This window comes from Phocoena phocoena, chromosome 7 (assembly GCF_963924675.1).
Source record: "Phocoena phocoena chromosome 7, mPhoPho1.1, whole genome shotgun sequence".
NCBI lineage: Eukaryota > Metazoa > Chordata > Mammalia > Artiodactyla > Phocoenidae > Phocoena > Phocoena phocoena.
This window is the reverse complement of record NC_089225.1, coordinates 77,667,994-77,686,460: the sequence shown is the minus strand read 5'-3', so window position 1 is coordinate 77,686,460 and position 18,467 is coordinate 77,667,994. Positions and strand designations below refer to the sequence as shown.

The window sequence follows — 18,467 nt, the reverse complement described above, 5'->3', positions numbered from 1 at the left end:
GAAGGTAGAATAATGGAAACCACCCAATCAGAACAGCAGAAAGAAAAACAAATTTAAAAAAATGAAAACAGTTTAAGGAAACTCTAGGACAACATCAAGTGTGAAAACATTCACATTATAGGGAGAAGAGAGAGAGAAAGGGGTTGAAAATATATTTCATGAAATTATGGCTGAAAACTTACCAAACCTAAAGAAGGAAAGAGATATCCAGCTACAGGAACCACAGAGGGTCCCAAACAAGATGAACCCAAACAGACCCACACCAAGACATATCATAAATAAAATGGCAAAATTTAAAGATAATGAGAGGATTCTGAAGGCAGCAAGAGAAAAACAAAGAGTCAGTTCAAGGGAACCCCCATAAGGCTATCAGCTGATTTCTCTGCAGAAATTTTGCAGGCCAGAAGGGAGTGGCATAATATATTCAAAGTCCTGAAAGGGAAAAACCTGCAACCTAGGACACCCTACCAAGCAAGATTATCGTTTAGAATAAAAGGAGAAATACAGAATTTTTCAGACAAGCAAAAACTAAAAGAATTCAGCAATACTAAACCTACCCTAAAAGAAATGTTAAAGGGTCTTCTCTAAGTGAAAAAGAAAAGGCCACAAAAAGTAAGAATCTATAGGAAAGGAAAAATACCACTAGTAAAGGCAAATACATAGTAAAGACTGTGGAGCAACCACTTAAATAAGCTAGTCCTAAGATTAAAAGATAAAAAGTTGTAAAAACCAACTATAATTACCTTAGACAGTGAAATGATAAACATGAAATGTAAAATATGACATCAAAAACACAAAACATGGAGGAGGGGAGTAAAAAATTTACATGGCTGCTGAGCCTGGGCATCCGGAGCCTGTGCTCCGCAACGGGAGAGGCCACAACAGTGAGAGGCCCGCGTACCGCAAAAAAATAAAAATAAATTAATTAATTAAAATAAAATAAAATAAAATACCTAGGAATAAACCTAACCAAGGAGGTCAAACACCTATACTCTGAAAACTATAAAGAATTAAATCAACTACAACGAATAATCCTAAAATTTATATGGAACCACATAAGACCCCAAATAGCCAAAGCAATCTTAAGAAAAAAGAACAAAGCTAGAGGTATCACACTCCCTGACTTTATACTACAAAGCTACAGTATTCAAAACAATATGGTACTGGCACAAAAACAGACACATAGACCAATGGAATAGAATAGAGAGCCCAGAAATAAACCTACACACTTATGGTCAATCTATGAAAAAGGAGTCAAGAGCATACAATGGAGAAAAGACACTCTCTTCAATACATGGTGCTGGGAAAACTGAACAGCTACATGTAAATAAAAATTAGAATATTTTCTCATACCACATACAAAAATAAACTCAAAGTGGATTAAATACCTAAATGCAAGACCAGAAACCATAAAACTCCTAGAAGAAAACATAGGCAGAACACTCTTTGACATAAATTGTAGCAATATTTTTTGGGTCTGTCTCCTAAGGCAAAGGAAATAAAAACAAAAATAAACAAATGGGACCTAATTAAACTTAAAATCTTTTGCACAGCAATGGAAACCATCAACAAAATGAAAACACAACCCACTGAATGGGAGAAAATATTTGCAATTGATATGACCAATAAGGGGTTAATATCAAAAATAAATAACTTATACAACTTAATACCAAAAAAACCCCAACAACCCAATTAAAAAATAAGCAGGGACTTCCCTGGTGGTGCAGTGGATAAGAATCCACCTGCGAATGCAGGGCACACGGGCTCGAGCCCTGGTCCAGGAAGATCCCACATGCCATGGAGCAACTAAGCCCGTGTGCCACAACTGCTGAACCAGCGCTCCAGAGCCCGCGCACCACAACTACTGAGCCCGCCTGCTGCAACTACAGAAGCCCACATGCCTACAGCCCGTGATCCGCAACAAGAGAAGCCACCACAATGAGAAGCCCACGCACGGCAACAAAGAGTAGCCCCTGCTCGCCACAACTAGAGAAAGCCCTCGTGCAGCAACGAAGACTCAACACAGCCAAAAATGAATAAATAAATTTATTATTTTTTTAAAATGGGCAGAAGACCTGAATAGACGTTTTTCCAAAAACGAGATACAGATGGCCAATAGGCACATGAAATATGCTCAACATCGCTAATCATCAGAGACATGCAAATGAAAACCACAGTGATATATCAACTCATGCCTGTCAGAAAAGCTATGATCAAAAAGACAACAGGGACTTCCCTAGTGATGCAGTGGTTAAGAATCCACCTGCCAATGCAGGGGACATGGGTTCAATCCCTGGTCCGGGAAGATCTCACATGCCACAGAGCAACTAAGCCTGTGTGCCACAACTACTGAGCCTGTGCTCTTGAGCCTGCAAGCCACAACTACTGAGCCCACATGCCACAACTACTGAAGCCCATGCACTCTAGGGCCCACATACTGCAACTACTGAGCCTGTGTGCTGCAATTACTGATGTCCATGTGCCTAGAGCCCATGCTTCGCAACAAGAGAAGCTACCACAATAAGAAGCCCATGCACTGCATTGAAGAGTAGCCCCCGGTTGCTGCAACTAGAGAAAGCCCACATGCAGCAACAAAGACACAATGCAGCCAAAAAAAAAAAGACAACAAATAAGTGTTGGCAAGGATGTAGAGAAAAGGGAACCCTCATGCACGGCTGGTGGGAACGTAAACTGGTACAGCCACTGTGGAGAACAGCATGTTTTCCAAAAGGAGGTTCCTCAAAAAATAAAAATAAAACTGCCATACAACCCAGCAATTCCACTCTTAGGTATATACCAGAAGAAAATGAAAACACTAATGTGGAAAGATACATGCACCCCACTGTTCATAGTAGCATTATTTACAGTAGCCAATATATGCAAGCAACCTAAGTGTCCATTGACAGATAAATGGTTAAAGAAGATGTGGTGTATTACATATATTTTTATTTATTTATTTATTTATTTATATTTATATATATTTACACACACAACGGAATATTACTCAGCCATAAAAAAGAATGAAATTCTGCCATTTGCAATAACATGGATGGACCTAGAGAGTATTATGCTTAGTGAAATAAGTCACACAAAGACAATTATTGTGTGTTATCACTTATACGTCAAGTCTAAAAAAACAAACATACCAATGGCATTTCTCACAGAAATCGAACAAAAGATTTTACAATTTGTATGGAAGCACAAAAGACCCCGAATAGCCAAAGCAATCTTGAGAAAGAAAAACGGAGCTGGAGGAATCAGGCTCTCTGACTTCAGACTATACTACAAAGCTACAGTAATCAAGACAGAATGGTAATGCCAAAAAAAACCAGAAATATAGATCAATGGAACAGGATAGAAAGCCCAGAAATAAACCCACACACCTATGGTCACCTAATCTATGACAAAGGATGTAAGTATACAATGGAGAAAAGACAGTCTCTTCAATAAATGGTGCTGGGAAAACTGTACAGCTACATGTAAAAGAATGAAATTAGGGACTTCTCTGGTGGTTCAATGGTTAAGAATCCGCCTGCCAATGCAGGGGACACGGGTTCGAGCCCTGGTCCGGGAAGATCCCACATGCCATGGAGCAACTAAGCCTGTGCGCCACAACTACTGAGCCTGCGCTCTAGAGCCTGCAAGCCACAACTACTGAAGCCTGCTCTCCACAACTACTGAAGCCCACATGCCTAGAACCTGTGCTCTGCAGCAAGAGAAGCCACCGCAATGAGAAGCCCATGCACCACAACGAAGAGTAGCCCCCACTCGCCGCAACAAGAGAAAGCCCACGCACAGCAACGAAGACCCAATGCAGCCAAAAATAAAATTTAAAAAAAAAGAATGAAATTAGAACACTCCCTAACACCGTATACAAAAATAAACTCAAAATGGATTAAAGACCTAAATGAAATGTATGGCCAGACACTATAAAACTCATACAGGAAAACACAGACAGAACATTCTTTGACATAAATCACAGCAAGATCTTTTTTTGTTCCACCTCCTAGAGTAATGAAAATAAAAACAAAAATAAACAAATGGGATCTAATTAAACTTAAAAGCATTTGCGCAGCAAAGGAAACCATAAACAAAACAAAAAGACAGTCCTCAGAATGGGAGAAAATATTTGCAAACAAAGCAACTGACAAGGGATTAACCTCCAAAATATATAAACAGCTCATGCAGCTTAATATCAAAAAAACAAATAACCCAATCATAAAATGAGTGGAAGATCTAGAGACATTTCTCCAAAGACCCAAAAGCACATGAAAAGATGCTTAACATCACAAATTTTTAGAGAAATGCAAATCAAAACTACAGTGAGGTATCACCTCACACTGGTCAGAATGGCCATCATCGAAAAATCTACAAACAATAAATGCTAGAGAGGGTATGGAGAAAAGGGAAGCCTCCTACACTGTTGGTGGGAATGTAAATTGGTACAGCCACTATGGATAACAGTATGGAGGTTCCTTAAAAAAGTAAAAGTAGAACTACCATATGATCCAACAATCCCACTACTGGGCAAATACCCAGAGAAAACCATAATTCAAAAAGAGTCATGTACCACAATGTTCACTGCAGCACTATTTACAATAGCCAGAACATGGAAGCAACCTAAATGTCCATCAACAGAGGAATGCATAAAGAAGGTGTGAAAAAAAAAAAAAAAAAAAGAAGGTGTGGTACATATATACAATGGAATATTACTCAGCAATAAAAAAGAACAAAATAATGCCATTTGCAGCAACCTGGATGGACCTAGAGATTGTCATACTGAGTGAAGTAAGTCAGACACAGAAAGACAAATATATGATATCGCTTATATATGGAATCTAAAAAAACAGGTATAAATGAACTTATTTACAGAACAGAAGTAGAGTCACAGATGTAGAAAACAAACTTATCGTTACCAGGCATTAAGGGCAGGGGGTGGGGGGGAGAGATAAATTGGGAGATTGGGACTGACATATACACACTACTATATATAAAATAGAAAACTTATAAGAAGCTACTGTATAGCACAGGGAACTCTACTCAATACTCTGTAATGGCTGCATGGGAATAGAATCTAAAAAAAAGAGTGGATATATATATATGTATAACTGATTCACTTTGCTGTATACCTGAAACTAACACAACACTGTAAATCACCTATACTCCAATAAAGACAATTTTTAATAAAATTAAAAAACGAATATAACAAAACAGACTCACAGTTATAGAAAACAAACTAGTGGTTACCAGTGGGGAGAGGGAAGAGGGGAGGGGCAAGATGGGAGAAGGGAGGGGCAAGGTAGGAGTGGGAGATTAGGAGGTACAAATTACTATGTATAAAATAAGCTACAAGGATATATTGTATAGCACAGGGAATATAGCCAATGTTTTATAATAACTTCAACTTGCATATACTCTATAAAAATACTGAATCACTATGTTACAAACCTAAAACTAATATAATACTGTAAATCAACTATACATCAGTAAAAAAAAAAAAAAACAGATTAAAACTAAAAAAACAAAAGGGTCCACCAACTACTTGGCACAATTACTGCAAAAGGAAGATTATGGTGAAATTTCAGGATAGGAGTGCAGTGGCAGGAGAGGAGTAGGTTCTTACCCTTTAACAACTCTTTGACTTTCAAAACTTTTATATATTACTTTAATAAAGATAAAAATTAACTTCAAAAGTGCAAAGAACACCAGATTGAGTGTTTTCAGCCAACATATGTCAGGCAAATGTGAACAACAGTTGGGGAAAAAAAAAAAACAGATGACATTAATATAAGAAAGTAAATTTCAAAGTAAAAAGCAGTGGGCTTCCCTGGTGGCACAGTTGTTAAGAATCCACCTGCCAATGCAGGGGACATGGGTTCAAGCCCTGGTCCGGGAATATCCCACATGGCGTGGAGCAACTAAGCCCATGAGCCACAACTACTGAGCCCATGAGCCACAACTACTGAGCCCGTGTGCCACAACTACTGAAGCCCATGCACCTAGAGCCTGTGCTCCACAACAAGAGAAGCCACCGCAATAAGAAGGCCTCGCACCACAACGAAGAGTAGCCCCCACTCGCCGCAACTAGAGAAAGCCTGTGTGCAGCAACAAAGACCCAATGCAGCCAAAAATAATAATAAAAAAAAACAAAGTTAAAAGCAGTAAACAAGACCAGTTTATTGTGATAAAAGTTTAAATCTATAATGAATAAGTAAGTCTAATAATGTAACATCAAAAATATAAAGCAAATCTGTTAGAAATACTAGAAGAAAGAAACGTAACTGTGATGGAAGACTTTAATATGATGACCATAACTCAGATTTGAATAAATAAGACCTAAAAAATATTATATATGAATAATACATACTGAATTCTGTGCCTTGCAATGAGAAGGCTATTTCTTTTCTAGCACCCATAGAACATTTCTAAAAGTTGATAATATTTTAGTCACAAAGTGAATCTCTATAAATACAGTAAATTGTACTGGCCATATTCTCTAATGAGTGTAACTCATTAACGAGTATATTCAAAGAAGAATATTGTGGAACAGTTATTGAGAGATTTTTGAGAGTTATTAACTCTCAGAGTTATTGAGAGATTGACTCCCTGGCAGGCATCCTTCAGGATCCTTCATTTCACCCTGTTGAAATGGCAACATATGGGTTGAGATAGCCTAGATGAAGGTGCCAAGTGCTCTGTGTCTGGACATGACACACCCCAACTCCTTCTCAAACCACAGCACAAGCTAGTGGGACTGGTTTGGCCCACTATCCACCCGCTAAGTGTTTTTCTCTACTTCTGTAAGTATTACTAACTATCTTAACTGATGATAATACCCTTAGGAGAAAACTGTCTCAAGGTAAAAATCCCAGAACATCTGAGAAGAACAACACTGTAAGTGACCAAAAAAAAAAAAAAACAGCTGAAATTTGCTATTCCTTACACATGTACTATTCCATATATATATATATATATATATATATATAAAAGAAGTAATTTTTTAAAATAAATAATAAAACCATCAGCTTTTTACATCTTTGAATTATCTCGACTTCACAATCATGTTTAAGTTTTTTCCCCTTTTTTTAATCTTATACATTTTTAAAAATAAAGTTTACAGATAACTCTTATATCAAATTTATGTAACCTGGAAATAATTACATATCTCAATGGTCCACTTTTTTTCTTCATTAAATGTTTATTTTTTATAATGAAATATAATTGATATATAATATTGTATTAGTTCAGGTGACGATGTAATGATTCAATATATGTATATATTGCAAAATGATCACCACAATAAGTCTAGTTAAACATCCAAAACCTCACATAGTTACAATTTTTTTCTTGTGATAAGAACTTGGAAGATCTACTCTCTTAGCAACTTTCAAATATACAATACGGTAATATTAATTATAGTCACCATGCTGTATATCAGTGGTTCACTTAGAAATGTCTTCCATATCTTTTGTATATCTTATTAAAGCAGTAATTTTCTGCTTACTTTTTCATTACCCAGACTTAAGATAGGAGTCTATGAATTTGAGTTTTTCTACACACAACTAAATCAGATAAAATATATATACGCCCACAAAAAGACAGTCAACTAATCTTTGACAAAGGAGCAAATACAATACAATGGAGGAAAGTAGTCTTTTCAACAAATGATGCTAGAACAAGTGGATATCCACATGCAAAAAAGTGAATATAAACACAGATGTTACACCCCTCACAAAAATTAACTCAAAATTGATCACAGACCTAAATGTAAAAAAGAATATAAAACTCCTAGAAGACGACATAGGAGAAAATCTAGATGACCTTCGGTTTCACAATGACTTTTTAGGTACAACACCAAAGCCATAATCTGTGAGAGAAATAATTGATACAGGGGCTTTATTAAAATGAAAAACTTATGCTTTGTGAAAGACAGTGTCAAGAGAATGAGAAGACAAGCCACAGACTAAGAGGAAATATTTGTAGAATATTATCCAAAATATACAAAGAATTCTTAAAACTCCACAACAAGAAATTTTAAAACAATTTAAGACAAACCAATTAAAAAATGGGGCAAAGGCCTTAAGAGACACCTCACCAGAGAAGATACACAATTGGCAAAGAAGCATTTGAAGAGATGCTTAATATCATACGTCATTAGGAAATCACAAATTAAAACTGCAATGAGATACCACTACACTACACCCACATTAGAATGGCCAAAATCCACAATACTGACAGCACTAAATGCAAGCAGGGATGTGGAAGAACAGGAACTCTCATTCATTGCTGGCAGAATGCAAAATGGTACAGCCACTTTAGAAGACAGTTCGTCGGTTTCTTACAAAACTAACTATACTCATACAATAGAATCTAGCAACTGCGCTCTCAGGTATTAACCCAAGTGAGCTGAAAACATGTCCACACAAAACCCTGCACAAAGATGTTTATATCAGGCTTATTCATGATTGCCAAAACTTGGAAGTAACCAAGATGCCCTTCAGTAAGTGAATGGAGAAACAGTATATCCAGACAATGGAATATTATTTAGCACTAAGAAGAAATGAGCTTTCAAGCCATGGAAAAACATGGAGGAAACTTAAATGCATATTGCTAAGTAAAACAAATAATAATCTGACAACACTACATACTGTATGTTTCCAATTATATGACATTTTGGAAAAGGCAAAACTGGAAACAGTAAAAAGATCAGTGGTTGCCAGGTGTTGTGGGGAGGGAAAGTTGAACAGGCAGAGCCCAGAGGATTTTTAGGTCAGTGAAACTATTCTATCTGTTAGTATAATGATAGATACATGTCATCATACATTTGTCAAAACCCATAGAATGTGTTAACACCAAGAGTGAACCCTAATGTAAACTATGGACTTTGGGTGATAATGATGGGTTCATCAAATGTAACAAATGCACCATTCTGGTACCAGATGTGAATAGAGGACGTTGTGCATATATGATGGTAGGGAGTCTATTGGAACTCTCTACTTTCTGCCCAATTTTCACTGTGAACCTAAAGCAGCTCTAAAAAAAGTCCATTTTTTAAAAAATTATTAAGGTACCCAGGTTTCAACCCAGAGCCTTTAACTATTGATTTTATATGTTAAGTACTACAGTTAGTTGTGGATGTACCCAGTGTGAAAGAAAACATTGAAATAGTGTCAATAATCGTTTCCCATTAGTCCCTCATAGCTAATAATTATGGCAATCTTTTCTTTATACGCCTGTCTTCTTAGAAAGGTAATATAACCTACTGTATAGCACAGGGAACTCTACTCAATACTCTATAATGACCTATATGGGAATAGAATCTAAAAAAAGAGTGGATATGTGTATATGTATAACTGATTCCTTTGCTGTACAGCAGAAACTAACACAATATTGTAAATCAACTATACTCCAATAAAAATTAATTTTAAAAAAAGGTAATATAGTGACCACCTAGAGGGGTGAGATAGGGAAGGTGGGAGGGAGAGAGAGGCAAGAAGGAAGAGATATGGGGACATATGTATATGTATAACTGATTCACTTTGTTATAAAGCAGAAACTGACACACCATTGTAAAGCAATTATACTCCAATAAAGATGTTTAAAAAAAAAAAGACGTGGTGCAGCCAAATAAATAAATAAATATTTTTTTTAAAAAAAGGTAATATAATGCCTTATATGTGTATATTACATGTATCTATATATGCAGTATATATTATATATTTATATATAATATTATATAATTGTTGAGAGTTTTTGTTTTTTCCCACATAAATGGCAATTTATATCACCACACTTTACTTTTTATCTTATTAACACATTTTCAATGGTAGTATATCCTAGCTCAATCAAATTCTCTAAAACAATTAGGGAATTATATTTTTAATTAAGTTCAGAAGTTAGTTGCTGCTCTTAAGAAAATATATAGACCTGAATATTGTTGTCCTTGGTTTTCCTGACATATTAAAATCTAATCTAAGATTGCCTTAAGAGAGTCAAACTGAATATTATGTCACTTTTTTTACTTGAAATGTTAATGATGATAGTATGCAAGATGGGGGTCTATATGTTATTAAGTACCTTTGCAGCAAAAAGTGTGATATACTGATTCTTGATGATATTATAGAATAATCACCATGCCAATCATTTGCATTTAATCTTTGAGTTCAAGGAAAAGAGATACTAAGATTCTGCACTGAGTTTTAAAGTTAATCTGCTCCAAAGATCCCCTCCTAAAGAGTCTGTAGGTATGTGTATTACAGTATACCTTGTTTCCCTTATAATCTTATGTATTTTATTTTAGATATTTAAAAACATGATTCTGAGAAGGGGTTCATAGGCCTCAGTAGACTACCAAAGAAGTCCATGGCACAAATATATAAAAACAATTAACTATTTATGAAGACCTCTATTGTACCTATAATAAGTATATAGAAAAGCAAACATTTTTAAAAAATAAAAAGTTAACCTCTGTGTTAGAGTCACTTTATTTCATTTGTAACATAAATTTTAACAGGAGGAATTTCTTTAGCTACATGTTCACCTAATTCTAAGAGAGCTTTTTAGTCTTCCATACTAGTTGAGGTTATTCAACTAGATAAGCAGTGACATAGGAAGTAGGTTGATGAGGAATAATACCAACCAAATATTGCAAATACAGTTTACCACATTAAGTAAACACAACTTTCTACAACAAACATTATAACAAATTAATTTTCTATTAAAAAAACACTAATAGTCTCAATGTTAAAAAGTCAAGGCCTTAAGAAGTATTAAACTTTTTAATATTACAAGAAAGCTCTTTGTGCTTTTGTAAAGACTTTCTGACAGTAAAACATAGAATAACTGTTGTATAGATTTAACTTAAACACTGTGGTATCTAGAGCACTAATATTTATCTCCTTTTTTGTTTGTTTATTTATTTGGCTGCGCCGGGTCTTAGTTGCAGCACGCAGGATCTTTTAGTTGAGGGAAGTGGGATCTTTTAGTTGCGACCTGTGGGATCTTTTAGTTGCGGTATGTGGGATCTAGTTCCCTGACCAGGGATTGAACCCGGGCCCCCTCCATTGGGTGTGTGGAGTCTTGGCCACTGGACCACCAGGGAAGTCCCGATACTTAAGTGCTTTAGGTACTTCTTATATACCTAAATATATAACCTAGTTAATTCCTGTTCTTTGTAGTCTCAAAAGCATTAGTATCAATAGCTTCTTAGTTTCTCTTAAGTTTCTATTAAACTTGTAATTTCTGATTTTGACTTTAAATAAGGTGAATCCAATATATTTGAGGGTAGTGATAATTGATTTCCACAATAGAGTAGATACACTCTTAAGGCACCTTATTAATGTTTTCTTTCAAAGATTTTCAGAAGTTCTCAGCCTGAAATTTTTTTTTCCAGACTGAATAGTTTAAACCCCAGTGGTCAACAAACTTTCTGTAAAGGGTCCAATAGTAAATATTTTAAGCTCTTTAGGCCACATGGTCTCTAGCTCAACTATTCACTGCAACTGTAGCTTGAAAACAACCACAGATAAGACATAAACAATGACTGTGACCATGTTCCAGTAAAACTTTATTTACAAAAACAGATGATAGGCCAGATTTAGCCTATAGGCTATAGTTTTACAACCCTTGGGTTAACCCACTGTCAGGTTCATGTATCGTCTTAAAGTGTAATGTGAAATGTAGTACAAATGCTTTGATTATATTTCCATTTTTTTTATTGACCTATAGGTGATTTACAATGTTGTGCCAGTCTTTGCTGTGCGGCAAAGTGACTCAGTTATACACATATGTACATTCTTTTTTATATTATATAAAATATCATACATTATATACATATTTATATTATATTTCCATTTTTAATTATTTGTTTTTGATCTATGTTTAACCTAACATGGATTATTTGACCCTTAGCTTCTAGACTGATTTAATTTCACATTGTCCATAAGTTCTTACCAGTCAGAATACTTAGTCAATGTGGGGGAAATGTGAATAAGGATAATTTGAGATATTTGGGGGGTTTAGGGGGGGTTGTTTTTCTGTTTTAGGGGCTTTTTTGGCCACACTGCTTGCAGGATCTCAGTTCCCCGACCAGGAATTTAACCTGGGTCACAGCAGAGAAAGCCCAAAATCCTAACCACTAGGCCACCAGAGAATTCGAGGTATTTGTTAATTAATGTGTAAGGATAGGTACCAATTGGCACAGTATTCTGAGTAAATTTTGTGCTTCGTTTAGAGCGGGAACTCTGTCTCATTGTGTGGCACAATCCAATTACGTATTCCCATTCTTAGTTTTAGCACTCACTTCCCTTGCATTCTGAGTCTGTCATTCCCTCTATTTGAACATTTTTCCTCCTTTTACCCAATCTACTTTCTTTCCTCTTAGCACCCATACTACTTGGATGAGCATTTTACTTTCACGACTGAACTCATCAAACCTTAATACCTTACAGAATTGCTTCCTGAATTTTTTTTTTTTTTTTTTTTTTTTTGCCGTACACGGGCCTCTCACTGTTGTGGCCTCTCCCGTTGCGGAGCACAGGCTCCGGACGCGCAGGCTCAGCGGCCATGGCTCACGGGCCCAGCCGCTCCGCGGCATGTGGGATCTTCTCGGACCGGGCACGAACCCGTGTCCCCTGCACCGGCAGGCGGACTCTCAACCACTGCGCCACCAGGGAAGGCCCCTGAATTTTTTTGGATAACATCTTTCCCCACTTTGACACAGGATAATAAGCAATAGGATTTTGTATTCCACACTTCACTAAAAATATTTTAAATTTATCTGTTTTGGAAAGGCATGAAGGAGGAATATAGGGGTATCTTTTTCACTCATGAAATTACTATTCTTTCAGTACTGAGATCTAGTCAAAGCACTTATCTAAGATTTATTGCCAAGATTTGATGATTATTAGCCAAACCACAAGGGTCTTGTCCTAGTGCTTGTCCTCTTAGATTCTCTTTAATACAATACTGTCAACTAACCTGTGCTCAAATTTTATTCATTCTTATATGTGGCTCTCCTTGCACTCTGTTTGATCTTTCAGTATCTCTTTCAAAAAATATGTTTTTTCCTTTTTTACCAGCTAATCATGGCATGATTCTCTTTGTCCTCTACATTGTCTTCTCAGGGAGTTTTCCAGTTTTCTTCTGAATTTTAGTAGTGTTTAATAGTGATTCTGACCCTAGTGTTTTGATTCTGTCCCTATTTTAACTCTAAAACAAAAGCACCTGGATGGATGGTCACTACCTCCTCAAACTGAAGATCATGAATACACAATTTCATACATTTTATTTTCAGAATCCTCACCTCTTTTATTTTAGTTTGCCCATCTCCCTTATCCCCTGAAATCAAAACAATACCAGTGACTTTTTCTGACTTCTTTAAGCCACATGGTCTATTTGTACTGTTTTGTGTCCTTTTTCAGATCACTAACTTGCTAAAAATAATATATTCATTTCTCTTTCCACTGCCAAATCCCTTTTCTAAGCTCTATTATGGACTAACCAGATTACTGTATATTTATTTCTTCAAGACTTCTCTATCTTCAGTTCCTATCCTTTAGTCATGCATAAAATCTGAATTTAGTTTTTTAATCTGTACTTTCTTTTCCTCTTATCATTCTCATCAACTCTTATCCACATACTTCCTTGCCAAATTCCTTGCCATTGCATATTCTTCCTTCAATATTCCCATAATTATCGACCTAAATTATTCATATGCAACTGTTTATATTTTTTTTCTTTGAGCTGTAATGAAGTTAGCTCCTGTTCTCTCTAGGCTTATTGAGCTTCAGTCAAGCAATTCCACATACAGAGAACAGTTTAACTTTGCTTCCCTTATTTTTTTCTGAGAGAACCAGGGCATATTGCAAGTAAAAGTTGATTAGGCATGAATAGCTATATATTACCACAGTATCTTTCATTCATTTACCAAATATTTGTCAAGCATCTACCATTTGCTAGCCAGTACTCAAGACACTGAGAATACAGCAGTGAATTATATTAAGTGGTATTAGACAGTATTAAACAGGCCAGAGAAATCCTGGCCCATCTATAGAGTTTGGCAAACCAGACAAGTTTGAACCCCTAGAGTCATGCTGTTCCCAAAACATGGTAACCACTAGCCACATGAGGCTAATTCCAATTTTAAATTAATTAAAATTAAATGAAATTTAAAATTCAGTTCCTCAATTGCAACTAGCCACATTTATTTTGTTTTCAATTGAGGTATAGTTAATTTACAGTATTGTTTTAGTTTCAGGTATACAGCATACTGATTCAATACTTTTGCAGATAATATTGTATTATAGGTTATTATAAGATAATGGGTATAACTCCCTGTGCTGTATAATAAATCCTTGTTGCTTTTCTATTTTATATATAGTAGTTTGTTAATTCCATACCCCCAATTTGTCCCTTCCCCCTTCCCTCACCCCTTTGGTAACCACAAATTTGATTTCTATGTCTGTGAGTCTGTTTCTGTTTTTTATATACATTCATTTGTATTTTTTTTTTTAGATTCCACGTATAAGAGCTATTATATTGTATTTGTCTTTGTCGGACTCACTTCACTAAGCATAATATTCACTAGGTCCACCCATGTTGCTGCAACTGGCAATATTTCCTTCTTTTTTATGGCTGAGTAATACTCCATTGTGTGTGTGTATAATGTGATATATATATATATATATATATATATATATATATATATATATATATATATATATATATATCACATCCTCTTAATCCAATTGTCTATTGATGGGCATTTAGATTATTGTTTGGCTATTGTAAATAGTGCTGCTATGAACATTGGGGTGCATGTATCTTTTCAAATTAGTGTTTTCTTTTTTTTTTCTGGATATATACCCAGGAGGGGAATTGCTGGATCATATAGTACTGCTATTTTTAGTTTTTTTAAGGAACCTCCATACTGTTTTCCTTAGTGGTTGCACCAATTACATTCCCACCAACAGTGCAAGAGGGTTCCCCTTTCTCCACATCCTCGCCAACATTTGTTATTTGTAGACTTGATAAAGGCCATTCTGACAGGTGTGAGGCAATACCTCACTGTGTTTTGTTTTTTCTAATGAGAAAGTATTTGATTTTTTAAATTTTATTTATTTATTTTTTGGCTGCGTTGGGTTGTCGCTGCGCGCGGGCTTTCTCTAGTTGTGGCGAGCAGGGGCTACTCTTCCTTGCAGTGCGCAGGTTTCTCATTGCAGCGGTTTCTATTGTTGCAGAGCATGGGCTCTAGGCACACAGGCTTCAGTAGTTGCAGCATGTGGACTCAGCAGTTGTGGCTCGTGGGCAGTAGAGCGCAGGCTCAGTAGTTGTGGCACACAGGCTTAGTTGCTACGTGGCATGTGGGATCTTCTTGGACCAGGGCTCAAAGCCGTGTCCCCTGCATTGGCAGGCAGATTCTTAACCACTGCACCACCAGGGAAGTCCCTCATTGTGGTTTTGATTTGCGTTTCTCTAATAATTAATAATGCTGAGCATCTTTTCATGTACCTATTAGCCATCTGTATGACTTCTTTGGAAAAATGTCTGTTCGAGTCTTCTGCCCATTTTTTGATTAGATTTTCTTTTTTATATTGAGTTGGATGAGCTATTTGTATATTTTGGATATTAACCCCTTATCTGTCACATTGTTTACAAATATTTTTTCCCATCCTGTAGGTTGCCCTTTCGTTTTGTTTATGGTTTCCTTTGCTGTGCAGAAGCCTTTCAGTTTAATTAAGTCCCATTTATTTATTTTTGCTTTTACTTCTTTTGCCTTGGAAGACTGATCCAAGAAAATATTGCTACAATTTATGTCAAAGAGTGTTTCACCTATGTTCTCTTACAGGAGTTTTATGGCTTCATGTCTTACATTTAGATCTTTAAACCATTTTGAGTTTATTTTTGTATATGATATGAGAGAATATTGTAATCTCACTGTTTTACATGTGGCTGTCCAGTTTTCCCAGCACCACTTGTTGACGCCACATTTCAAGTGCTAAATAGCCCCATGTGGCTACTGACTACCATATTTGACAATGTAGATATAGAACGTTTCCATCAACATAGAAATTTCTGTCCGATAGTACTTCTCTAAAGTAATTGGAATATGGAAAATTTTGAGCCTATACAAAATGTAAAAATATGTCATAGGACAACTTGGTTCCCTAAATTAGGAATGGACCTATGCTCAAAGTGCCAAAAAGGTGGTAGGGACTAGGTTGTTTCTTTGGCCCAAACTAGCATTAGCACAAAAAAATTCTCAGGATAACACAGATATATGGAATTACTCTGTATTCTATGACATAGGTACCTAAGTGCCTGTTCTACCAATGCCAGCTTGAAGAGTACTTTTGGGGTTTTAGACAACTTTCTAAATAGCCTTCTGCCTATCTCCACTCCTGTTTTTAGAAACATGTTTTTAAAACTCACCTCATAATGTTTTCAAAATAGAAGGAATGTTGTAACTCACTTGTTTCTCTGTTGACCTATTTCTCATTTTTATATATGGAACATTTATACTGTAACACTAGACTAAAGATTGTGTAAAATAGATTGTAAGCTCTCAGAGAGAGAGCAAGCCTTTCCTGAGTGCTGGACCCCTCCTAATCTCTACCCTCTCACTTCTTAACACTCTAATACTATTAGTACCACATGTTCTGCAAGTATTTAGTAAATGTTCGTGGATGTCCTACACTCATCTATTCTATTCTTTTTTTCCCATTCAGGTTTTCTGATCTATATTTTCTTTCTCTTTACTTAACAGACAGTGTGGAGCATTCATTATTAAGACAACTGGGCAGCTCTAGTCTAGCTCAACTGATTTCTTGTCCTATGATCCTTGTGTGGCCAAGACCCAGCTTCAACGAACCGGCTAGAAGCTGCCCGTTGTGAAACTTAGGGTTAGTTAATACCTCGCCATACTTATTTATTCCACTATAAGCTGTCTAAATTTGATGAAATTTGCTTTTTCGGCTGTTCTACAAAATTATTTAGGTGGATGTGGCATGTTGGTTTTTTAATGTGTTGATCTAACTGTAATGACATTTTCTACAACATGTTTTATCCATTCCATAAATAATAACCACATTGGGAATAGTGAGGTATCTTTCATTTTCTCTGCTTTGTGTTATTTCTTTTCCTCTCAATCTTTTAGAAGTTATGTTTCATATTCTTTGATATCTATTTTAATATTTAGGATAAGAGTCATTTCTAATTCTAATAGAATTTTTAGTACTTTCATGCCTTTTATCACATATTTAATCTTAATGAATCAGTTCTACTACTTTGTAATTCTGTCATTTTTCGTCTGTTTTTTTATTTATTTGTTACTGCTACTCCTTATTTAATTTTGCTTTTACCATGGTTTTCAGAATTTGAATAGTACTTATACTCCTTTTTAAATAACATTTCCGAACATTGGAAATACCATCAACATGATCGGTATTCTTGCCTTTTCATGTGATTAATTTGACCATAGTAAATTTTTTCTCTAATATTTGAGATAATGCTCCAGCCTTCCTATAACATAAGCCATTTGGTACCAAATTTTATATAATATGGATCACCTAGTAGAGGTGTTTTGATAAAAGAAGGCTCACCTCTGACATGATCTCATAACATTGACTAATATTTTACTATATTTTGGTGTTCTTTTAATGTTTTAATCTTTTGACCTTTCCTTATGTTTTACCAGTATATTCAGTTATATATGTTATCAGTTCTTAAAAAGACAATTAATTATTTCCATAAAAAGCAAAATTATTTCTTACACCAAAGAAAAACTTTAAATTCTGATTCTAAAGCCAATTCTTATTATAAAATTGGAAAATAGGTGGGGAGGAGAAGCCGTTGTTCAAAAGTTACAGAACAAATCATAAGTGTTTTTATCACTAAAATTTATTTGTAGTATGAAAAGAGCCTTCTTCAATCTATTTGCAGTTCTTTCACTGACCTCCTAATTTTAGGCGAGAAGGGGAAAAGCCATAAATATTGGCATTACCCTAATAAATCTCTTTCCTTTCTTTTTCCATCCCCAAATATATTCCATGCTCAGCAACAGAAATAATAAGACTTGGACCCCAAAGTTTTTCCTCGTCAGTCAAACAGGGAGTTTCTTTTGAAACCGTAGTGAATGTGCTTGCCAGTCAAATGGTTTCATGAGAACAGCAGGACCATATGAAATATATACTAGCATATGAGGATTCCATGTACATTAATTACTCTCAGTTTTTAGAAATGTAAAAAGACTAAAGTCCCACAATGAAATTTCAAGTTTTTTGTTCTGTAAGTAAAAATTATTAACTACCAGTGTTAGAGATCTTCTTTTAATAGTACTATCCTTGAGAACAAAAAAAATTAATGTTTTGATTTTCAAAATGTTAAACATGATGCTAAACAAATCCTGGACTGTTAATAAAAATTAATGATGTATTATTGGATAAGGAATTTTGATAATTATGCATACC

At 35.5% G+C, this 18,467-nt stretch overlaps 1 protein-coding gene across 4 annotated transcripts in view; it reads left to right on the top strand.

Annotated features, from left to right (window-relative positions):
• BOLL (boule homolog, RNA binding protein) overlaps nt 1–17,606 on the top strand; it is a 56,053-nt gene extending 38,447 nt beyond the window's left edge. For 3 of the 4 annotated variants that reach the window (XM_065881213.1, XM_065881214.1, XM_065881212.1), the window contains one exon: nt 16,766–17,606. In XM_065881213.1, the coding sequence (XP_065737285.1) occupies nt 16,766–16,789 (24 nt within the window). In that variant the 3' untranslated portion in view covers nt 16,790–17,606. The remainder of the gene's footprint in view (nt 1–16,765) is intronic. The other variant, XM_065881215.1, reaches the window with a different exon arrangement.
• The last annotated feature ends 861 nt before the right edge of the window (nt 17,607–18,467 follow it).